General features: G+C 47.4%; 1 protein-coding gene across 5 annotated transcripts in view; it reads right to left on the reverse strand.

Moving 5' to 3' along the window:
- FBLN5 (fibulin 5) overlaps window positions 1-22910 on the reverse strand; it is an 80675-nt gene that overhangs the window by 17565 nt on the left and 40200 nt on the right. For all 5 annotated transcript variants that reach the window (XM_058740050.1, XM_058740053.1, XM_058740049.1 and 2 more), the window contains 3 exons: window positions 6768-6890; window positions 3579-3695; window positions 211-330 (listed from right to left, as the gene is read on the reverse strand). In XM_058740050.1, the coding sequence (XP_058596033.1) occupies window positions 211-330; window positions 3579-3695; window positions 6768-6890 (360 nt within the window). The remainder of the gene's footprint in view (window positions 1-210; window positions 331-3578; window positions 3696-6767; window positions 6891-22910) is intronic.

The following is a 22910-nucleotide window of genomic DNA, read 5'->3' on the forward strand; positions in this document are numbered from 1 at the left end:
GGGAGCGGACTCTACTCCGCCTTTCGGGAAGGGACTCATCTCTGCTTTGTGTGGTTGTGACCCCACCGCACTAAGAAATGTCCCCAAACTGGGTATGTGTCTGTGAACTGAGAGGAAACACCTGTAAAGGAAGCCCTTGTCCTCTGGCCCCCCCCCCCACCCCTGGACCCCTAATACAGACGGAGGTCTCCAAACGCCCAAGCCCATTACCACTGCAATGAACACCGTCATCCTCAAGCTCATATCCTGGGTCACAGCGGCAGATAAAAGAGCCATAGGTGTTGACACAAGTTTGCACGCATGGGTTCTCAGTTGCACACTCGTTCACATCTACGGAAAAAGGAAAGCACGTCACTGAGCATTCCCACGACAGAACATCCCCAGTGACCAGGCAGAAGATGCACTCGCAACAAAATCCACCGGCGCTGGGAGACCAGATTCACAGGGGCCAAGTGTCTCCACCCAAGATCTCTCACATCCAGAGCTCAGACCCCAGAGCTTTCGCCGAAGGACCAGGGTCTCCATCCACATGCCCCTCCTTGCTCACAAGTTGGGAAGGGCACAAACAACTTGTACATACGCCATATCCATGCATATGCATGTACACACACACCCCTCCTAGTCAGTCTACTCCCCAAGGCTCACCCACAGGAATTTCCAGGCAATATCTGCTTTGCCCTCTCAGCTCCTGCATTATATCACCGATTCCCTCTTCTCTCACTACTGACTCTAAACTTTTCAGTAAACAGGTAAGTAACCATGCCAACTCTAATAACTCTGTGATTGCTATGGACCTTATTATGTCCCTCCCCAAAATTCATAGGTTGAATCCCTAACCCCCAATGCGACTATATTTGGAGATGGGGCATTTGGGAGGTAGTAAGTTACCTAGAGGCGGGGTCCTCAGATCTCACACTTACTGAATCCCTACAACAACCCAGCTTTGGGGCCACTGCCCCATGTTACAGCTTCAGGGGGTTAAGGAAGGGACCACAAAGGAGCACGAGGAAACTTTTACATAATAGAGTATTTCATCACCTTGAGCGTGGTGATGGCTGCACGGGGGGATACATACATCAAAAGTAATGGAATAACGAACCTTTAATAGCGCAGGTTATTGTACACCAATTATACATCAACAATTTTAAGGTTGTTTTAAGGTTGGGAGATGCGCCCAAGTTCCCAAGCTAACAGGAGCACAGCTGGAGCTGTGGACCTGAGTCAGAGGGCTTTCCATGATATCAACAAACTATTCTGCACAACTCATCGGGGTGAGGGGAGGGGCAGGAAGGAGCCCTTTTCTGCACTGGCACTGGCTGACTTGGTTTAAGCACACCGTCTCCCAAGCCCGATATGCCAATGACCAAAGTTCCAGCTGAGAGCATTTCTATCCCCTTCAAAGTCCAGGTAAACCTCTCAAGGCTCTGAATAGAGATGTGAGTGTTTTCAGAGTGAAAAGCCTTCATCGGCAGCAGCTTGAAAAGCTTTTCTTAACAGGGAGGGCTAATCCCATGCCCACACAGCGCCTGCTTCCTGGTATCCTCAGAGCTTTCAGAGGGGGAAAAACAGGGCTCTGCAGGGAGGGTCCACAAGGTACCATTCTCCCCAACAGAGCTTGGAGGCTCTGTGCCCTGGCAGCCTGGAAACACCATGGCAGTGAGTCTTTGAGTCAAGTCCAGGCAGGACGGCACCGCCGAGTATTAGGGCCGGTGTCCTTGGCTCCCGGCCACTCGTTGACCACGCCAATACGAGTGAGCTCGGGTCTTGTCCTCCTGCAGCTCTCAGCTGCCTCTGCAGAGCAACAGGGCCCACAGGACGCCGCCCCCTGGGCCCCGGCTGCACTTGCCTGCCAGCCCCCAGGATCCACACATGCACAAGTGCCTCTGTGAATCACGTGGAGCAGGCCACACCCCACTCTGACTCGCTGGACGGGGAAGGCTGAAGCCTCGGTTCTCTCAACTCTGCCACCACCTGGCTGCGTGACTTCGGCCAAGTGGCTTCACGTTTTTGAGCTTCGACTTCCTCATCTGCAAGGCATGGCCACACACACCTGCCAAACCCGTCCCCTAAGGCTATTGCTGGGGTTCAGTGAGGTTAACAGAGGCGTCACTGCTTTGAAGAGCGCACAGCAGCCTTCCTTGCATGAGGCGTCAGGACAAGAGCTCAATGGCGTAGGTAACATCCTGTACACCCGTGGCCCCTGCTGATGCAATATCCCGGGGGCTGGGTGCCCGTGTCCAGGCTTTTCCGCACCACGGCACCTGGCACGTGCCAGGTGTATTATCTGCTCCTTGTCACAGGCCTGTCCCTGAGAGGCCCTTTTGGCTCTGCTGAGCACGGCTGTTCCTTACGAGATGCTGATGCACCTTGCCAGTCTCTGGGGAAACCTGGGCGGGCGCTACCACCCCCCGGTCTGGGCACGGAGAAGCCCGCGGCTGCCTTATGTCACTCGTCGCAGCGGCAAGGGAGCCAGGCGGCCTGCTCCCTGCTCCGGTGGGAGAGAAGGGCCCCTGTTCTATCGGGAGAAAATTACCTCCCCTGACAAGAGGAACACAGCCGAGACTTCTTGGAACAATTAGCAGAACCAGTTCTGGAGAGAAAGGCTTACAAAGAATCCAGGATCAGACCCTTTAAGCGCTGAGGCCTTCCTGTTTACTCAATGATTTAGATATGATTAAATGAATGGAAACATGATATTCCCCCGACTAGCTGGCCAGGAGCCTGCCCGCCAGACCTCAAATGGTGTGACAAGGACATGGGCCCTGCAAAACCTGGTGGCGGGTTCCAAACAAAGACCTCATTCTGAGGCCCCGGCACCGCCTCCACCCTGGATGGAGGGGCAGCTGCCAGGGACCGGAGGCCTGGGTGGGGGCCGGGGCGGGGCCGGGGGCCGGGCAGGACTTGCGCTAATTCCTTGGGCCTTGGGCCCCCAGTCACTTCCTGAGCAGAAGAAACTGCAGTAGGCATGCAGCTTGTTTTTCTTATCAGTATTTGAAGGGATCCTATAAAACCCAGAAAATGCCTTTGTTTCATTCCGGTTTTGTGCGAAACACTGCATCGGAGGAGGAAATCATCATCCCCCCTGGACTCTCTGCTAAGGAGCAGGCCCTCCCAGCGTAGGCTGTAGGCAACATTGGAGGGAGAGGCATGAAAATTGCCTGTGAAAGCCCTGCACAGAGTCTATATGGGAGTGCATCGGAGGTCAGATGCCCTTTCTGACCACTCCTCTTGCGCATCAGGAACTGAACTCAGGCCACCGACACGCGTGAACATTTCTGATTAGCCTGGAAAGCTGGCAGGCCAACTTCCGGGAAGTAGACGCACAGAGAGAAGCAAATCCATGAAAGCACAAGCCCCAACTGATGGATGACCGTGGTTCTCATCTCAGCCATACTCAGAGCACTTTTTGAGATATTTCCCATAACCTCCGTTCGGATCTCAGGTTTCTGTAAGCACCTGGGAGGGGCACACGGTGACACCAAGTAGGAATGTGCGCCAACCACGTAAACTGTCAGATTCCGAAGAAGACAGCGTCTAGTGCTTTGCATCGTGTGCAAGTTATCATCTGCATCACTTACCTTGGCAAGACCTTCCATCCTCATTGAGGGTAAAACCGGGGTTGCAGGTGCAGGAATAGGATCCAGGAACGTTCGCACACAGTTGCTGGCAGTAGCCATAGCGACATTCATCAATGTCTGGAAGGAGAAACGCTAGCAAGGTGAGACATCTCTCCTCAATCACCAGTGCCACACCCGGCATCACCATTGGCATCATTATGGCCCATCTCTCCTGGAGCAGGACCGCCAAGGGAAGGGAAGGGGAAGTAAAGAGAAGACAGTACCGACCGACTGAGTGTTGGGGTTGGTGATAACCTCCGGGGCTAAGGCTCAATCTACCTTTCTAACCTTTCCTGCCCCATCTCAGTCCCATGAACACCTGAACCCGAAAAGCTATAGAAGAAATATCTGCTTAGGCTGGGATGTGGGGCAAGGCAAGCTCCGAGATTTTTATCCAACTCCAACATTCAATGCTAAAATGTATCCAACGTGGAGAATCAAATCTAGGATTCTATAGAAACCTCCCACTGCCCTGGGAAGAGACAAGTTGGCTTCAAGTGTAAGAGGAATCCATAGCCTTGCTCCCATAGGCTGTGTGCCAGCTCTATTAACAATAAATCTGTCTCGGTGTGCCTGGGTGGCTCAGTCAGTTAAGCGTCTGACCCTTGATAGCGGCTGAGGTCACGATCTCATGGTTCGTGAGTTCGAGCCCCACATCGGCCTCCGAGCCGACAGCATGGAGCCTAGTTGGGATTCTCTCTCTCTGCCCCTCCCCTACTCACGTTCTCGCCCACCTGCCAAGTAAATAAATAAACTTAAAAAAAAAAACCGCAATGACTCTGTCTCCCTCTCAGGAACAAGAGTGAGTATAGGCCAGGAAAGGCAGGGCAGCAGGGCCGTCTAGAGACCTATGGATCCAGTAACACGAGGATGCCAGAATTCGCCTTGGATCTCCTCCTTGCACCAGAGCAGACATAAAACTCTGGATAAACATGCCCCTTCCGAGCCATGGCTGGCCTTTCCTGAGCAAGCGGCTCTGTGGGTGAACGGATCCTTTTAGCAGAGCTGGGCAGTATGCCCTCCCTGCTGACATGTACCAGTCAATGGGGAGCCTGACGTCATTGGGAAAGCACTTCCCAATACTCCAAGTTAATGGGCTGATGGGCAAGAGAATTCCCTCCTGTGAGATGGGACGCCTTGAAAGAAGCCTATAGGTGGAAACCAAGTCCCCACCTATATAATACCTGCTGGGACCAGCTGATCTGACTGTAGCCGTAACTGGTCCTTACTTACCCCCACCTCCCCCAAATGTTCTCTCCTGGGACCCCGGTTCCTTTGGAACCATTGTCCATCCGGGGCTCTGGAGACCAGCCCAGAATCTGTCTCCGTACCTGGTTTCTACCACCTACTGCCAGAAAGGACCCCACCTCCATCTTACCTATTGTTCAGTTGTTCAGCCCGCCTCAGAGCCTGTGCCCTGCCCTTGTGATTGAGTCATCTCTGAGTCGCAGCTACTTCTAACCTGGCCCACCCCACTGCCCATGGAGAGCGCTGCAGATCCTGCTTGGAAAGCACACTGACTTGTGCAGTTGCTGGGCCCAACTTTCCCAGGGTGCACTGGGACACGCCGCCAAGGCCAGGGAGGCAGTGGTGGGGGTTAGGGAGTGGGGAGGGCATCCTCTGCCCAGGGGTACCTTGGAGGAAAGGCAGCCCCCAGCCCCTCATTTTTCTGCAAAAGCAATGTCTCCAAAGGTGCACAGAATGGGTGGTATATGACTGTGGAACTTGGGTTTGGAAAGAGAAAGAATTTGGCCAGGAGGAGGCATGAGGTCAACCACAATTAGGAAAGGCCTTCACTTCAGATGTGAAGTGTGAGCGGGTTGCACATGTGGCACCACGTTAGGCCCCCAGGAGCATGTCTCCCTAAGCTCCAGGCCCTGGTGGAAGAGAACAGCCCTCCCAAGGAGGTAAATGTCCCAGTTACCTGGCCCTAAGGGCTCTAGGACGGGGCTTGTGTTCCCATCACCTGGGCCTCTCCAGCGCCCCCTTGTGACGGAAAAAACTGGCCTGAGAGGAGCCAGATTTTAGACCCAGCTCGCCTTGTTCAAAACGTTCCCCCTCTTTGAGTCTCAGTTTCCAACTCTATAAAAGTTGGATGACATAATATCTAACATCCCTTCCAGCTCTGAGAGTCGACATATTAAGTTCCTGTACAAATAACTCACTCACACTGATCTGCTTATGTTCAAATCAGTGGCATCAAATTTTCCAGAATAGCTGAGGTTGGTTAAAACGCACAGCGACCCTCATATTCACCAATGCCATGTGCTGCCAGCGTTTTGGCGCATGGCTGGAAAAGAGAACAAGCCAAGTCCAGTCTGGCTTATCGGCCCCAAAGATGCTGCAGAGCTCTAGAGCAGACCAACACTCAAGTCTTAATCAAGAGAGTCTTGGAAAAAAAGAACCCTCTTCTTTTTTTTTTGTTTCCATGATGTTGTTTGGATTTGCTTCTCAGCTCCTCCAGGACTGACTTTTGGGCAACAGAACAGTGTCTTAGAGAACTTAAACTGGTAGGGCTTTTCCAAGAAAACACAGCATAGAAATCACACCCTAGAAATAGAAATCGAAGTGACAGCTAGAGATTGCTATGAATTCATTCACTTGGCTAAACCAAAAAACCAGAGCGGAAGAAAAGAAAATCACCCTCCAGTAAAAATAAACAGAGAGATCATAGAGCAGATGCCAATGGCAAGGGACAAAATTCTCAATTGGTGACGACTGAGTCCTTAAGAGTAAAAAGACCACAACTCGTGGGGTGGGTATTGGGAGGGGGTGTTAGAATCTACCGAGCCACATTTGAGACCTGGAACATTTCTGTGACTAAGAAGTGTTCCCTTCCCTTAGCAGGATTTCTAACTAAAATAGAATAACCCTCACTTCCACAAACTTCCTGAAGGCAGGAGGCAGGTCTAGGTAAAATGAATACGAGCCCTTAAACATTACAGTCAAAAACTCTGATAATGGCATTTGACCACGATGATCACAACTGGTTTGAACGGGCAGTGCTACACGCGAGCTGAATAGCCTTCTACCTCTCCCGCCCCAAGAAAATCCCACTGTCCGTGGACCACCCAGTTAGGCCCTCATTTCACAGTACCCCTGGCAACCATTCACTTCCAAGAGTCTCTGTGAGCCCCAGAGAGCTGTTACCTAAGCACTGGCCTTCCAGAAGCCAATAGCCATCGGTGCAGGAGCAGGTATACCCTCCTTCGGTGTTGATGCAAATCTGGGTAGGATTGCACTGGTGAGAATCCGTTGCACACTCGTCCACATCTGTAACACAGACATATTCCAAAGAATGTCAGCTACGTTTATCCAGAGCTCTGGAGCCACCAGAGTTGCCAGCTGCTTGCTTGTCCTTCTGGGAAGAAGGTGATAATGTCCATGAGTTACATCCAAGGAAAGGATGCACCTCCCTGATGGATACCATTAGGAGACACTGACCCTTTTGGAGGGAGTAGACCTAGTCTTCTCCCCAGACATCCATGAAAGAAAATAGCCAAGAAGAGACCACACATCCTTGGGGACTCTTCTGACATCCTGTCCCATCACTTTCTGAAAGCAGGTCACCTTGATAATAACCATTACTTGATTTGGAAACACATTTTGTCTGGGGCACCTGGGTGGCTCATTCCGTTGAGCATCCAACTTTGGCTCAGGTCATGATCTCGCCGTTTGTGACTTCAAGCCCCACATCGGGCTTGCTGCTGTCAGCCTGTCCGTGCACAGCCCATTTCCGATCCTCTGTCCCCCTCTCCCCACCCCTCCCCACTTGCACTCTCTCAAAAATAAACAAAACATTTATTTTATTTTTCGGTTGAGCAGCTGACTTCAGCTCAGGGCATGAACTCAGGGTATGTGAGTTTGAGCCCCACGCTGGACTCTGTGCTGACAGTTCAGAGCCTGGAGCCTGCTTCCGCTTCTGTGTTTCCCTCTCTCTCTGCTCCTCCCCCGCTTATACTCTGTCTCTCTCTCTATCTCTCTGAAAAATAAATAAACACTAAAAAAAACCCCTTTTTTTAAATCAATAAAGAAAAAAGAAACACATTTTGTCTTGGGCTTATTCATGCATGTGTTAAACAGGGGTCTGTTGTGTACCTGCGTGAGAAACACCTCTGAGAACAGAAGAAAAACAAACATCTCCTGTCAAAAGAAGCTAGTAGTGGAACCACTTGATTGTATCTATCTACGAAAATCCTTCGGCCTGGGGCTCCTGCACCTTCAGGAAGCTTCACGGAGGCTTCCGGCCTTCCCTCCGCTCCAGAGCTCCTGGGACTGATCTCTTGCTGCCTTCGGCTCAGCACTGGAGTTCCCTGCATGGCTACATGCCCATGGCTGTCCATCTGGCAGTGGACAGTCAGCCCCTTCTCCTTAATCGAGAGCTTCAGAGCCTAGAGAGCAAACTACATCCACGGTCACATCCCTCAAGACCTCCGACGTACACACTCAGCACTCAAAACTGTCGTAACTGCAACAAATCCTCCTGCCCTTTGTCCCCGCGCTGCACTTTAGCAGGGAGCGTTCCCGACGCCACACTCTCACTTGGATCTGGAGAAGGACACTTTCCCTAAACATTCATCTGTTCATTCCCGGCACAGGATCCGCCGAGCGCCCTGGATCCGCCTGGCCCAGCACCAACCCCTCTCCTCGGTCAACCTCCCCTCCCTGTCTGTACCTTCGCAGGGCACCTTCCGTTTGCTTCCCTTATTACTGCACTTGGGGTCTGCTCATCCGCATCTTCCCCTGCCTCCTCCAAAGGGACCACGCACGGTTGGGAATAATATTAAAAGGTACTGACCGAGCACGTGCGGTGTGCATATGTGGTATACATATGTTACGTATGTCGTGTGCACATGTAGTCAGCGTGGGTCACGCGTGTACGTCATGTACATACGTAGAAGGCAAATGTAGTCTGTATGTGTCGTGTGAGTGTGTAGTCTGCATGTATTATGTGCAGATATGACACCTCACATATGCTACCATATTGATTCTCACCATCGCCCTATGAGGGGGCCTCATGACGCCCATCTCACAGATGGGGAAACTGCACTGATAGAGCAGATAAGTACCAAGCCAAGAGCTGAGCCCAGCTCCCTTCCCACCTGACTCCAAATCCCTCTATGCAGCTATGGCAGAGGTCACACTACCCAGGCCCAGGCAGGTTCAGAAGGGAGCTGGCAGACTTGGAAGAGGAAAAAGGGCTGGGGAGAGGAAAACTGGCTGCCTGTTGACATTGCAGACTGCAGACTGTGGGGGGCGCCTAGGGCCCCAAAGTGTGAATTCCTTGAGGACAGGGCTTTGTGTAGGACAGAGCTTTGCCGGCTACAAGCACGGAAAGTGGGCACGACGGACTCAGTGAAACCTTCTGCCAGGTAAGCAACAGTTTCTTGGGGTCAAGCGACACCACCGTAATCCACCACCCACCTGCAACAAGTCAACCCCAATGACACCACTCAATCCCCACCCTGCCCCAGCCCGCCAGGTGTCTGGGCATCACGTGGATTCAGGCTTCAGGCCGCTGAACGCCACGGCCTCCAAGAACCTGGTTCCAAGGTGGTGGCCGCCTCCACTCCACCCCAACACGTTGACGATGTGCAGCCTCCGTGGCAAAAACCCAGCTGTTCTTGGCTGCAGGAGCTCATGCCTCTGCCCTTGGCCTCCCTTCCACCCCCAGCTCTGCCCACCCAGCAAAGCCTCCCAGGGAAACCAGCGAATAATGCTTGGCGAGCAGCCACCCCTGCTCAAATCCGTATCGAAGACTATGATAATAAATAATGCCGCTATCGGCCAGTGCATATTTACATTTTTCTGGTGAGGAGTGATGGATGGCAATTGTACCCTGGGAACAACATCGCCTTAGGAATTCTGCGCTCTTTTTCCTGCCTTGAGGGGATTAAAGGGTGAGCGAGACCCAAGGGGAGAAGAGCCATTAGACTTGGTGGTAGCAAGTTCCCAAGACTCTGTGTTTGTGCGGCTAGCGACGCACACAATGGGCCGCCAGACTCCCCGCAGAGAGAAGCCGAACACTCGCCAGGGGACCAGACGGCTCAGAAGGGCATGCGGCACCTGACCGCGCACAGGCGCGCGCATGCGCAGGCACGCACACGGGCATCTGCAGCTATGTTGGCCTGAAACTACCTCTTTAAAGTTCATTGTCTTAACAAAACAAAACAAAAAAAAAAAAGGAAAAAAAAAAAAAGCAACTCCACCACTTTTACTGGGTTAAAGAATTAACTTCGTGATGGTCCACTTCTGTTGATGTACATTCGAAAAACTGTATTTTCAACTTTCACTCGCTCACTGAGTGGATTGTCAATACATACGTATTTTCGAGAACCCTATAAATCCCTGGAGCTCTTGGAGGGTGTGTCTTGTCTTTATACGCTCAGAACATACCTGGTGTAATGCCGTGTCCATAGTAAATGTTCGGTAATTATCTGGTGAATGAATGAACGAACACACGAATAATGAACATCAATGCCTTTAAGCCCCGACAAGTTTCCCCAGCCAGCGGCCGATAAGACCATTTCGGTGTGTGGACTTTAAAGGCAATCAGCGATCGACCCCACCGAAAACCACCATCGGTTTACATACCTGGTGGAGCAGAAACTAGAATGTTCTCGCTGTGAGGTTCCACCCGAGGCTGAAAGACTCATCACACATTCCAGCTCACAGCTGAATTGCTTACATTAAATACATTTGACTTAAATAACAGAAGGAAAAATACGTTGAGCCACTCCAAGGACATTCTTTGGCAAAGCTTCCTTTTCTGCATCAGTGGAAAAGTACAAGTTACAGCAACCTGAGTCAAGTGTCATTATCCGCGGATGCAAATCATGCCTGCTATTTCCTTTCCTGTGTGATATTCAGGAAGAGACTCCTAAGAAAGAACGCCGGGTCCATTCAGCCATCTTACACTCATTCACTCATTCATTCTTTTTTTCTGCTGTGGCTGTGTGTGTGTGTGTGTGTGTGTGTCCTCCCAGACCTCCAGGCTATTTGGGAGAGCTGGCCTTGAGTAGAGCCCTCTAGCCCCGTCGTTCCCGGAAGGAGACTCTGCTTAGAGGCCTCTGTGCACTCTCTGCCTCACTCCTGGGAGCTGTGGCCCGGTCAGCTGCCTGGGCACCAGGAGGATTCCACCAGATCAACCGTGACTCGTCCCTCCCCAGGCGGGGCAACGTCCACCACTGTCCAGGCAGCCTGCGCCCCAGCCACTGGAGGAGAGAGCTCGCTCACCTCTCCAGAACCTGGCGGCAGTTTGAAGCCCAGAACTGTACCTGCCCGGGAAGCAACTGCCCTCTGCAGTGAGTGGCACAGCTCTGCTGACCCGGGCAGCTTTGTCCGAGCAGTCGCCTCTTCCTTCCGACATCCCCGGAGTGGCCTTCAATGAACACATCCTCAATCTGAAACAACTGCTCACTTGGGAAAGTCACCAAAGTCAGTCACCCCCTTGACCCCCTCTCAGGAGGCTGCAGGCTGGACTGGGCTCCCAGGCCTTAGGACAGAGGCCCGCATATTAGGGACACTCACTGAGGACTTCATATGGCCAACTATGTCCCACGTCCCCGGCCAGACAGACAGCTTCACGTGGGCAGGTGTGCTGAGACAGTGTGAATAAAGGATGTCTGCCAAGTAGAATGGAGGAAGCGGATGGAGGAACTGACCTCAAGACATCAGAAGACCACTGGCAGACGACCCAAACGACAAAACGAATGCGCTCCTTCAGGCTGACTCAAGAAACACCAGGAGGAGGAGCCACAACTCTTAGTGTTAACTCGCAGGTTATTATATAAAGAGATCTAAAGGCAGGCATAACAGGCTAAATGTACTGCCATAAATTGTGTAATAAATCGGTTTGTGTACAAATACTATGCATATGGGAGCATCTGGGTGGCTCGGTCAGTTAAGTAACGTCCGACTTCAGCTCAGGCCATGATCTCACAGTTCGTGGGTTCGAGCCCCGCGTCGGGCTCTGTGCTGACGGCTCGGAGCCTGGAGCCTGCTTGGGATTCTGTGTCTCCCCGCCCCACCCCAACTCTTTCTCAAAAGTAAATAAACATTAAAAACATTAAATAATATGCCTACGTATGCCAGCTAATTATTGTTGTATATTTATTACATTTCCACATTTATTCCTAAAAGTTAAAGGGAAAATACTTAAACTGTGTTCATAGTACGTGTTCTAATTGAAATTAAAGGTCTTTTAAAAAACTGGAAGACAAAACAAAACAAAACCCAACGATTCATCCATGCCCACGGGGAGAACATTTCCTAAGCCATTCTGCCCGCACTAAAGCCGAAGAGGAAAAAAGACCGAAGGGCCGAGACCTCCCCGGAAAGGGCTAATGGGTAAAAAAAATAACTTCGGGGGGAGGCAGAGCTGGATGTAAATCCAGGCTCCTGCACTTGATAACTAAGTATTACTGAGCAAGTTCATTAGTCTCTCACATCCTCAGGTGTTCTGCTAAATACAGTATTTGTGCACAGGTCCTATCACCACTGGCTGGCACATAGCAGGTGCCCAGGAAATTTTAGTTTCCTAAGTGAGGCGCTATTTCTAACAACTGTGAAAGATAGCGGGGAAGCATGGCTCCTGCCTCCACAGGCTTTGTTCTGGGATCCACCAAAGACACCAAGATGACAGCACTAGGGCTCAGTAAGACATGATTAGTCCAATGGTTCAACCATAGCCAGAGCCGGGGACCTCTCCCTGGTAGACACATGGCAGGCGATTGGGACAAGAGTGAAAAAAGGTAGGGTACATTCCTTCATGGGGTCTCAGCTTCCACCTCTGCACTTTGGCATCTGTGGGTCCATCTATGACTCCATAATCGCAGACGTCCAGCAGCCTAGGGGTATTTGTGTCTTGCTGAATTCCACAGCTAACTATGACCAATCTCTACACCATCTACGACTCTTCCTTCTTTCCATGTCTTCTGTTCTCCAATACTGTGGACAAGCAATGGGTCATCCTTGTGAACCTGTGTACACAACCACAGAGGAATGTCTCTGTTCTTGTGTGAGAACGGCCATCAGCCAAAAGGAAACATTCTCACTGGGTGACACTGGGAGAAATCGTCCAAAAGAGTTTGGAAGACTACACCTTTTCAAAGGCCTTTTTTGGAAACGGCAAAATCATTTCCTGGGTAGTAAATTTTTACCCAGTGAAACAACATGTTTTCCCAGCCCATTTTTGTTCCTTCCTTGCTCAAGCTAATGGGGCTTGATAAGAAAGAAAATAACAATGGCACATTCCTACGCCTCCGATTGAAGCCAGTTTCAGGCCTGCTGCTGGGCTGGGTCAGTGCCATTTTTCAGCAAGACAAGCCCAGCCAAGGCTGGAAGCTACACAGGACCTACTTCCCAAACACCTGCTTAATTAAAGACCTCAGCGTTTGAGAACTCGCTTGTTGAAATCCAAGGACATCTGCACTCCATGTGTCTTATGGGTCCTGGGCAATAGTTAGGAACCAGATCTCTCTGTTTACAGCACTTTTCCCAATGCTTGATATTAAGCTTAGAATACAAAGCTTGCTCGTATGGCACCTCTAATTAGGCAACAAATATGTGCTCCGTTTTTCTAAACGACAAAAAATCCTTTCCTCTTGGATGAAACCAGCTAGAAGGCAGGTTTCAACTTCTCTGTGGATTCTATTTTTCTACCCATAAAGTGAGAGCTGGGAGGAGAGTTCTGGAAGGCCCCTTCTAGCTCTGACCTTCTACAGAAAAAAAAAAAAAAACCAACTATGCAACTAATGGAGATCATATTGTTTGGTCTTGGGTAATTATTTTCATCAGAGTGCTTGGAAAACATCAGCTGACTTTAGCTGCTTTCAAAATGGGCAGTGAATTGGCCAAGCCCATTCAGCTTTTGCCAACGTATGAATGGTCACTGCAGTTGTGGGGGGCAGGGACCAAGGAAGGGATGACACATATCTTCCTTCTTGAGTGCCATGCATCAAACTGTCCTGACGGTAAGGAGCCAAGACTGCTTACTACCAGCCTAGACGTGGTATTTTTTTTTTAAAGGGCATGAGGCTTTAGTTATTACCATGACTGTAAACCAAACAAACAGGGCGCCCAAACTAGATTTCCACAGACTAAAATTCGTGCCATTTGTCCATCAACAGAGAAGGACTTTTGAACCTGTGCAAGCCAGCAGTTCCCAAACCTAGCTACCCAAGAGAATCACCTGACTCGATCAGAATGCCTGGGGTTGAGGCTTGGAAAGCTGTTTAAAGTAAGCTATGTGATTCCAGTGCAAAACCACGTCTGGAACTGGCCACACCAGACCGACACTTCACATACTTTGATGTGCGTACGAGTCAGAGAGGACCTTGCTAACATGCAGGTTCCAGTTTGGTAGATTCTGCATTTCTAACATGCAACCAGGCAATGCCAATGCTGCTGCTGGCCCAGGGCGCTTCGTTCTGTATCCATGCAACCTGCTCAGAGTTTAAGAGGCTGTTCAAGAGAGGCTAGGAGAGAATTTAAGTGTTCAAATATCAAGCCAACAATTCCTCGCTGGATATTTCTCTAAGATCAACCCTGCGGGTTACTATAGTACTGTGATTTTTAGAGTCTTATTAAACAAGTTCGTAGCACAGTCTAAGCCGGGCAGGATGCTTTCCTGGTGTACAGAAACATCCATGATTCAATTCCACCCTGTAAGTGCTGGAGTGCCTACTGCTGCGATGCCTTGGGCGAAAGCACTGTGCGCCTTCCAAAGTTCTTCCCCGCTTCAGTTTGCCGGGGGTGCGTGATTTCCTAGGAGTAAACTCAATTTTCTGAATATTAACTAAGTTCTTAGAAACAGTGCCCCTAAAGCGATGACAAAAAGGGCAAAAGATGCCAGTTAGAACAAAGGACGGTGGGGGACCTGGGTGGTTCAGTCGGTTGAGCGCCCGACTTCGCTCAGGTCATGATCTCACAGTTCATGAGTTTGAGCCCCGCGTGGGGCTCCGTGCTGACAGCTCGGAACCTGGAGCCTGCTTCGGATTCTGTGTCTCCCTCTCTCTCTGCCCCTCCCCCACTCATGCTCTGTCTCTCTCTTTCTCCTTCTCAAAAAAAACAAATAAATAAACATTAAAAAAAAGGAGAGGAAGAAAGGACGGTGTCTTTCCTCCAATGCAGACCATCCCTTTTCCACTGTCTAGGAATCACAGCTCTTAAATCTTAAAATCTCCATTGTGTCCTCCCACAGTCTCCTCCTCCTTGTCGCCTCTGAGCCTACTCCTGCCCCACTGCCCCTGACTTCCTTGTCACCCTCAGTGTCACAGTCCATGATCTCCTTGTCCCTGAACCTCTTCCAATGCTGTCTCAGTTAAGGGCATCACTGTTTTCTAGTATCCTGGGCTAGAAACCTCAAGCATCCCTACAATCTTTCCCTAATTCCCTATTCTCACACAATTCTCCTTCTGGAAATCTTTCGAATTCTCCTCTTTCTTTATGTCACCTCAAACACTTCAAGGCTTCACTGTCTTTTCTCTGAATGATCGAAATAACTTCATTACTAGTCTGCAGGCTTCCAGTCTCTCCCCCTCGACAGCAAGCTAAATACAACCTCCAGAACCATCCAAGACACAAAAATGATCATGTGGCTATACTCCTCAAAATTTTATATCGCCTCCTGAGAAACGTCAGAGCTTTCTTTTGGCACCTCAGCAACATAGCACATGAAGCCTACTTTCAATCTCAAACATGTGCTAAGAACATCTAGCTTTATAGCACTTCATATTGTATTACATAGTTAGCTGTGTATGGCCCAGCTCCCTCCACTAAACCACGAGCTTCTTGAAAGTCAGAACTGGGTCTTATTCACATCTGTATCTTAAGCTCCCAACATAGTGCCTAGCATGATGGAAAGTATGGAAATGAATTCTATTTGAGTGAAGGTACTTCGTTTACTTAGAGTTTTCTGAAAGCAAGAGGGGAAAGTCACTTAGACCACAGGGCATCAGAGGAAACCAGTTCCACCATCCATTCTTCTGGTGACTTGTATCTCATTCCCACGGGTTGAAGGATATCTGGCATCCAGCTTCAACTCCGGCAGAGCCTTAGGCCTCAGCCTGTAGTGCCTGGGGCTTTATTCCCATCCCAGTCTTTGCCCAGGGCTGATTTGAGAGCGTTCTCCACCTCTAAAGGCTTTGACACACCATGCGCTTGGCCCAATGGAGTAAGTTACATTTCCTCTTTCCTCTTAGAGAGCTGGATGTCCGGTCAAGGACAAAGTTTATTTTTAACCATCACAAGAAGGAGGAACACCAGAGAAGGGAAAAGATACACCTTCATTCTGGCCTGAAAATGGGCACCAAGCTCTTAGGGGACAACCAGGAAATCCTATCCATTTTTCAGGCTTGGGACAAAATCCTCAGCCTGGCTGCCTATGAGAATACCCAGGTGTGCAAACTCACCCCAAGGAATGAGTCTGTCGTCAGCAACACACATTCCCTGCCAGGTCATGTTCAGAACACGATAACGAAATCTGCACGTGTTTTGTTCCCCACACCTGAGGTCAGGAACCCTGCTACAGCTTCTGACATTTGCTTTCTTATCTCTGAAATGGGGCCACTACTCCTGCCCTCCTAGTGTTTGCCGGCTAATGGGGAAGACTGACACTGAACAGAAACAGATGTGTGGAGGGCATTGCAGGAGGCTATGAGAACATATAACTGGGAGTGTCCCAAATCTGGGAGGTGAGGGCAGGTCTTGACACTGGACGATGATGCAGAGAAATGGTTCCTTCACACACATCTATTCCTGGAACCCCAGGACAAGGGAGGGAAGTAATAGATGGCTCCTTCAACATAACAAATTACAAGCAATAGGCCAATAGGTGATTAAGAATATGGACATGTCATCCTGGGAGCAACCCACTATGTCTCCTCTCCTGCCCCCACCCCTCCACCTGGTTCCCCATCTCTAACAGACAAGCCCAGCACATCAGAGAATAATTGTTAAGGCTGCAAGTCAAGAGGAAGTGAAACCTTAGGGCACAGGAAGAAGAAGAAGAGGTGACCATAGGGGAGAGTATGGTAGGGGTGCCGTCTCCTGGCTGAGGGGGGCCACATATCCTGAGAGTCTGAAAAGGAGGGCCCCACCTCAAAAAGCACAGACCTGAAGTAGCCACACCTGTTTCCCACCACCCTTTGGCCTTGGTAAGAGCTGAATTATATCACTTGAGGCTAAAATAAATATTTGAACTAATTGAACACTTTTCAGGATTGCTTGTTTACTTAGCCAATGGGATAGGGGCTATCCTTTTACATCCACCCTTCTGTGGTCACTAGCAGATTCTGGATTGCTTTAGTGTGGAAGGCAAGGAGATGAAGGAGCTACATGTGGGGCCAACCAACTAACTTACTTGCCAGACCACTTTAGCACCTCCCCACAAAGAGCACAGTGCCCAAGTCCCAGGGTCAATGAAAAGCTAAACAGGATTCGTTTATGCCACATACATTCACCACGAGCCAGTACTGCTATAGGTACTAGGGATTCAAAGATAAATGACATGGGTCACATATGTTTACAGTCTAGTAGGGAATAGTTAAGGGAGCAGATAATTCCAACTCAGTATGGTCGGTTTCATAGCTAGAGCAATGAATGGGGTCCCGTCCAGGAGGAACAGGCTTCCTGGAACAGAAGATATTTGGGTGGATCTAGACAGATGATGTGGCAGAGGTTGCTGCTGTCCTCCGATATCCATTCTCCCAACTAAAGACTGTATTTTTCAGCTTCCCTTACAGTGAAATGTGACTATGGGACTAAACTCTGGCCAGTGAAACATAAATAAAAATATGTGTAACAACTTCTGAGTCACGCTTTCGAATAATGAGCGTGGGGTCCCTTTGTCACTTCTCTCCTCCCTCTGGGATGTAGGTGTGATGGTGAGGGCTAGAGCAGCCACATTGGATCCAGAAGTAAGAACCACATGTTGAGTTTGGCCAAGACACTCTACCATCCCTGAACCACCTGCCTCTGGACTATACCATGTGGGAAGATATAAATTCTCTCTTATCTAGACTAGTATGTTGAAGGTCTTTTTGTTATAGCAGCCTAGCTTGTACCCTAATACAAATGAATAGGAATTAGCCCAAAAAAGTAGGTGGGCTCCGTTATGGCCCCATCCCACTAAACCCAGGGGTGGATGCACACTGGCCTGGAGTTCCCCTGTGACCCTAAACCTAATAAACCTAAAGGAACTACAAAAAGGGAAGCAAACAAAGCCCAAAGCTAGTAGTATGAAGGAAGTAATAAAGGTCAGGGCAGAAAGAAATGGTACTAAAAAAAAGAAACTAAAAGTTGATTCTTTGAAAAGACAAACAAAAGTGAGAAACCTTTAGATAGACTCACTAAGAAGAGAGAGAGGACTCAAATAAAATCAGAAATGAAAGAGGGGAAGTTACAACTGATACCAAAGAAATACAAAAGGTCATAAGAAACTACTATAAAAAATGATACATCAACAAGTTGGACAACTAGAAAAAATGGATAAATTCCTAGAAACATGCGGTCTTCCAGGACTGAATCATGAAGAAATAGAAAATCTGGATAGACTGATACTAACAAGGAGTTTGAATCAGTAATCCAAAACCTCCTGACAAACAAAGTCAGGATGACTTCACTGGTAAATTCTACCAAACATTCAAAGAAGATTTAATACCTATCCTTCTCAAACTCTTCCAAAAAATTGAAGAGGAGGGAACACTTCCAAACTCATTTTATAAGCCAGAATTACCCTGATACCAAACCCAGAAAAGAACACCACAGAAAAGATTACTACAGGCCAATAATCCTAATGAACATAGATGTAAAACTTCTCAACAAAATATTAACAAATTGAATTCAACAATACATTAAAAAGATCATACACCATGATCACATAGGGTTTATTCAAGGGATGCAAAGATGGTTAAACATTTGCAAATTAATCAGTGTGACACGCCACATTAACAAAACGAAATACAAAAATCATATGGTATGTCACTAGATGCAGAAAAAGCATTTGACAAAATTCAACATTCATTATGATAAAAGCTCTCAACAGCGCAGGTATAGAGGGAATGTGACATAATAAACATAATAAAAGCCATTTTTGACAAACCCACGTATAATATCACACTCGATGGTGAAGAGCAATGCTTTTTTTCTGAGATCAGGAACAAGACAAAGATGCCCACTTTTGCTGCTTTTATTCAACATAGCATTAGAAGCCCTAGCCAAAGCAATTAGGCAAGAAAAAGAAATAAAATGCATCCAAATGGCAAAATAAAAAGTAAAACTGTCACTCTTTGTAGACAACATGATTTTATGTATAGAAAACCCTAAAGACTTCACACATGAAAAAACTACTACAACCAATAAACAAATGCAGTAAGGCTTCAGAACACACTATCAGTATACACAAATCTGTTGTATTTTAATACACTAACAACAAACTACCAGAAAGAGAAATTAAGAAAACAATCCCACTTACAATTTCATTCCAAAGAATAAAATAACTGGGAATAAATTTAACCAAGGAGATAAAAGACATGCACACTGAAAACTACATGACACTGATGGAAGAGATTGAAGAAGACACAAATAAATGAAAAGACATTCCATGCTCATTGATTTGAAGAATTAATATGGTTAAAATTTCCATATCCCCCAATGCAATCTATAGATTCAGAGTAATCCCTATCAATATCCTAATAGCATTTTTCACAGAAATAAAACAAACAATCTTAAAATTTGTGTGGAACCACAAAAGATCCTGAACAGACAATGCAATCTTGAGAAAGAAAAACAAAGCTGGAGGCATCACACTCTCTGGTTTAAAACTACATTACAAAGTTATAGTAATCAAAATGACAAGGTATTGGTATAAAAAGAGACATACAGATCAGTGGAACAGAACAGAAAACCCAGAAAAAAACCCATATGTATATGGTCATTTAGTTTATGACAAAGGAGGAAAACAGGGAAAGGACAGTCTCTTCCATAAATGGCATTGGGAAAACCGGACAGTTACATGCAAAAAGAAAAAAGGAAAAGAAAGAAACTGGATCACTATGTGACACTATACACAAAAATTAACTCAAAAGAAATCAAAGGCTTGAATATAAGACCAAAAACCATAAACTCCTAAAAGAAAACATAGATGGCAAGCTCCTTGACATTGTTCTTGGTGATTTTTTTTTTTTTTTTGGATCTGATTCTAAAGGCAATGACAACAAAAGCAAAAATTAAAAAATGAGTTATACAAACAAAAAAGCTTCTGCACTGGGGCGGCTGGGTGGCTCAGTCAGTTAAGCATCTGACTTCAGCTCAGGTCATGATCTCGCAGTTTGTGAGTTCAAGCCCCCTGTCAGGCTCTGTGCTGACAGCTCAGAGCCTGGAGCCTGCTTCAGATTCTGTGTCTCTCTTTCTCTCTGCTCCTCCCCCGCTCCTCCCCTGTTTGCACTCTGTCTCTCTCTCTCTCTCTCAAAAATAAATAATAAACATAAAAAAATTTTTTAAAGACGCTTCTGCACAAGGAAAACCATCAACAAAATTTTTTAAAAATTAAAAAAAAAGCAATCTACTGAATGAGAGAAGATATTTGCAAATCATATATCCAATAAGGGGTTAATACCCCAAATATATAAAGAGCTCATACAGCTCGATAATAAAAAAAAAAAAAAAGCAAATAAACAATCTGATTTTTTTTAAATGGGCAGAGGATCTGAATAGACATTTTTCCAAAGAAGATATACAGAAGATGAAAAGGTGCTCAACGTCACTAATCATCAGGGAAATGCAAATCAAAACCACAATGAGATATCACCTGTCAGAATGGTTATTATCAAAAAGAGAAGAAATAACAAGTGTTGGTGAGGATGTGGGGAAAAAAAGAACCCTGGTGCATTGTGGGTGGGAGTGCAAACTGGTGCAGCCACTGCGGAAGATAAGATGGAGTCTCCTCAAAAAATTAAAAATAGAGCTAACATATGAACCTTGTCTACTTCTGGGTATTTATCCAAAGAAAATGAAAACGCTAATTCAAAAAGATATTTGCAACCCTCTGTTCATGGCATCATTATTTACAATAGCCAAGATAGGGAAACAATCCAAGTATCCATCAGTGGATGAATGGATAAGAAAGTTAAGGTACACACACACACACACACACACACACACACACACACAGGGGAATACTACTCAGCCATGAAAAAGAATGAAATCTTGCCATTTGTGACAACATGAATGGACTTTGAGGGTATTACGCTAGGTAAAATAAGTCAGACAAAGAAAGGCAAACATGACTTCACTTACATGTGGAATCTAAAAAACAAAACAAGTAAACAAACAATACAAAACACATAGATACAAAGAACAGACTAGTGGATGCCAGAGGAGAGGGAGGCTGGAGGGTGGATGAAATGAGAGAAGCAGATCAAGAAGGACAAACTTCCAGTCATAAAATATACAAGTCATGGGGACATAATGTAGGGCATGGTGACTATAGTCAATAATATCGCACTGCATACTATGTAACTGTGACAGAGGGAAAGCAGACTACTTGTGGTGATCATGTCACAGGATACACAAATACAACATCATTATGTTGTACACCTGAAACTAATATAATGTTATATGTCAATTACACCTCAATGAAAACTTTAAAAAAGTAAGTGAGGAACGGTGTGTGCAAAGGCACAGAGGCACGAGAGGCACAGCACAGTCAGGGAGCCAAGAGCAGTTAAAATGGATGAGCGCAGAGAGTGCAGGGGGATGAGGGACAAGGGTCCATTTGTAAAAGGGTCACATGCCATGCTAAGGATGCTGCAGGAGGAGGAAGAAATGGGAGCAGAAAGAACTGGAAAGGGGAAAATAAAAGAAAAAAGTGAAGAGACAATGAGGAAGGAAAAACAAGAGCGGAAGAATGAAAACACAGCTGTCCTCTCCCACACGTGGGTACTTGTGGCTCTCAATTGACTGCTATGAAAGTCCTAGCCCTTGTAGTTCTGCAAAACTTAGCATTAAGTTTTATGGATTAAAAAAAAAATTTTTTTTTGAGAGAGAGAGAGAAAGAAATAAAGTGCACGTGAGATCAGGGGAAGGACAGAGAGAGAGGGAGAGACAGAATCCCAAGCGGGCTCTGTGCTGACAACACAGAGCCCAACAGGGGGCTCAAAATCACGAGCTGTAAGATCATGACCTGAGCCGAAATCAAGAGTCAGACGCTTAATCGACTGAGACACCCAGGCGCCCCCATTAAGTTTTATGGTTTTTTTTTTTTTAATTTTTTTTTTTTAACATTTATTCATTTTTGAGACAGAGAGAGACAGAGCATGAACGGGGGAGGGGCAGAGAGAGAGGGAGACACAGAATCAGAAACAGGCTCCAGGCTCTGAGCTGTCCGCACAGAGCCCGACGCGGGGCTCGAACTCACGGACCGCGAGATCATGACCTGAGCCGAAGTCGGACCCTTAACCGACTGAGCCACCCAGGCGCCCCAAGTTTTATGTTTTGACGAGCTCTCTGAGTTAGCTTAAACAGAACAATTTGACTTCCGTATTAAACACACAGGCACACACACACACACGCACACACACGCACAATAAGGTGAGCCCAAAAAACTGTGGTCCGTGTTTCTAAATGGTTGGTAAATGCTTTTTTCATTAGACTTAGTAGCAGTCGTGAAGGAAACTCTAATAAAAAAACAATAAAAATAAATGGCCTAATGTAACTTCCTGGGGCCACCACATTTCTGTGTGCCCCCTACCACAGACTTCCTAGAAGCTGTCTGCAATCACTGCTCTGCTCCCCACCTCCCACCCTCTCTCTAAGAGAGACTCCCATCAGACTTCCAGCTTTTTAATCCCACTACGGACTCTCTCGCCAAGGTCACCGATGACTCCCACAATGTCAAATCCAATGGCTTCGTCTGCATCCTTCGCTACTTCTCAGCCTTATTTGGCACAGCCAACCCCCCTCTTCTTCCTTAAAGACTTTCTTCCATGATCCCACCATCTCATGGTCTGGGAACTTCCCTAAGGTTATCCTGGTAGTAAGTACAGATGGTTCAGGACACAACTTGAGCCTTTGTATTTGAGCCCAGACTGCTCTCAACCCTCACACCCTGGCTGACCTGCAGGCTCGCATAGACAAAAAAAGTCAGTATTTGCTGAACCAAAAAATGCTGCCAAAAATATTACAATTAGAAAGAATTTAGGAATCATCTAAGCCAGTATTTCTCTACCTGGACTGTACATTTTTATCACCTGGAAGTTCTAAAATATATTATAGAAAAGGGGCACCTAGGTG

This window comes from Neofelis nebulosa, chromosome 7 (assembly GCF_028018385.1).
Source record: "Neofelis nebulosa isolate mNeoNeb1 chromosome 7, mNeoNeb1.pri, whole genome shotgun sequence".
NCBI lineage: Eukaryota > Metazoa > Chordata > Mammalia > Carnivora > Felidae > Neofelis > Neofelis nebulosa.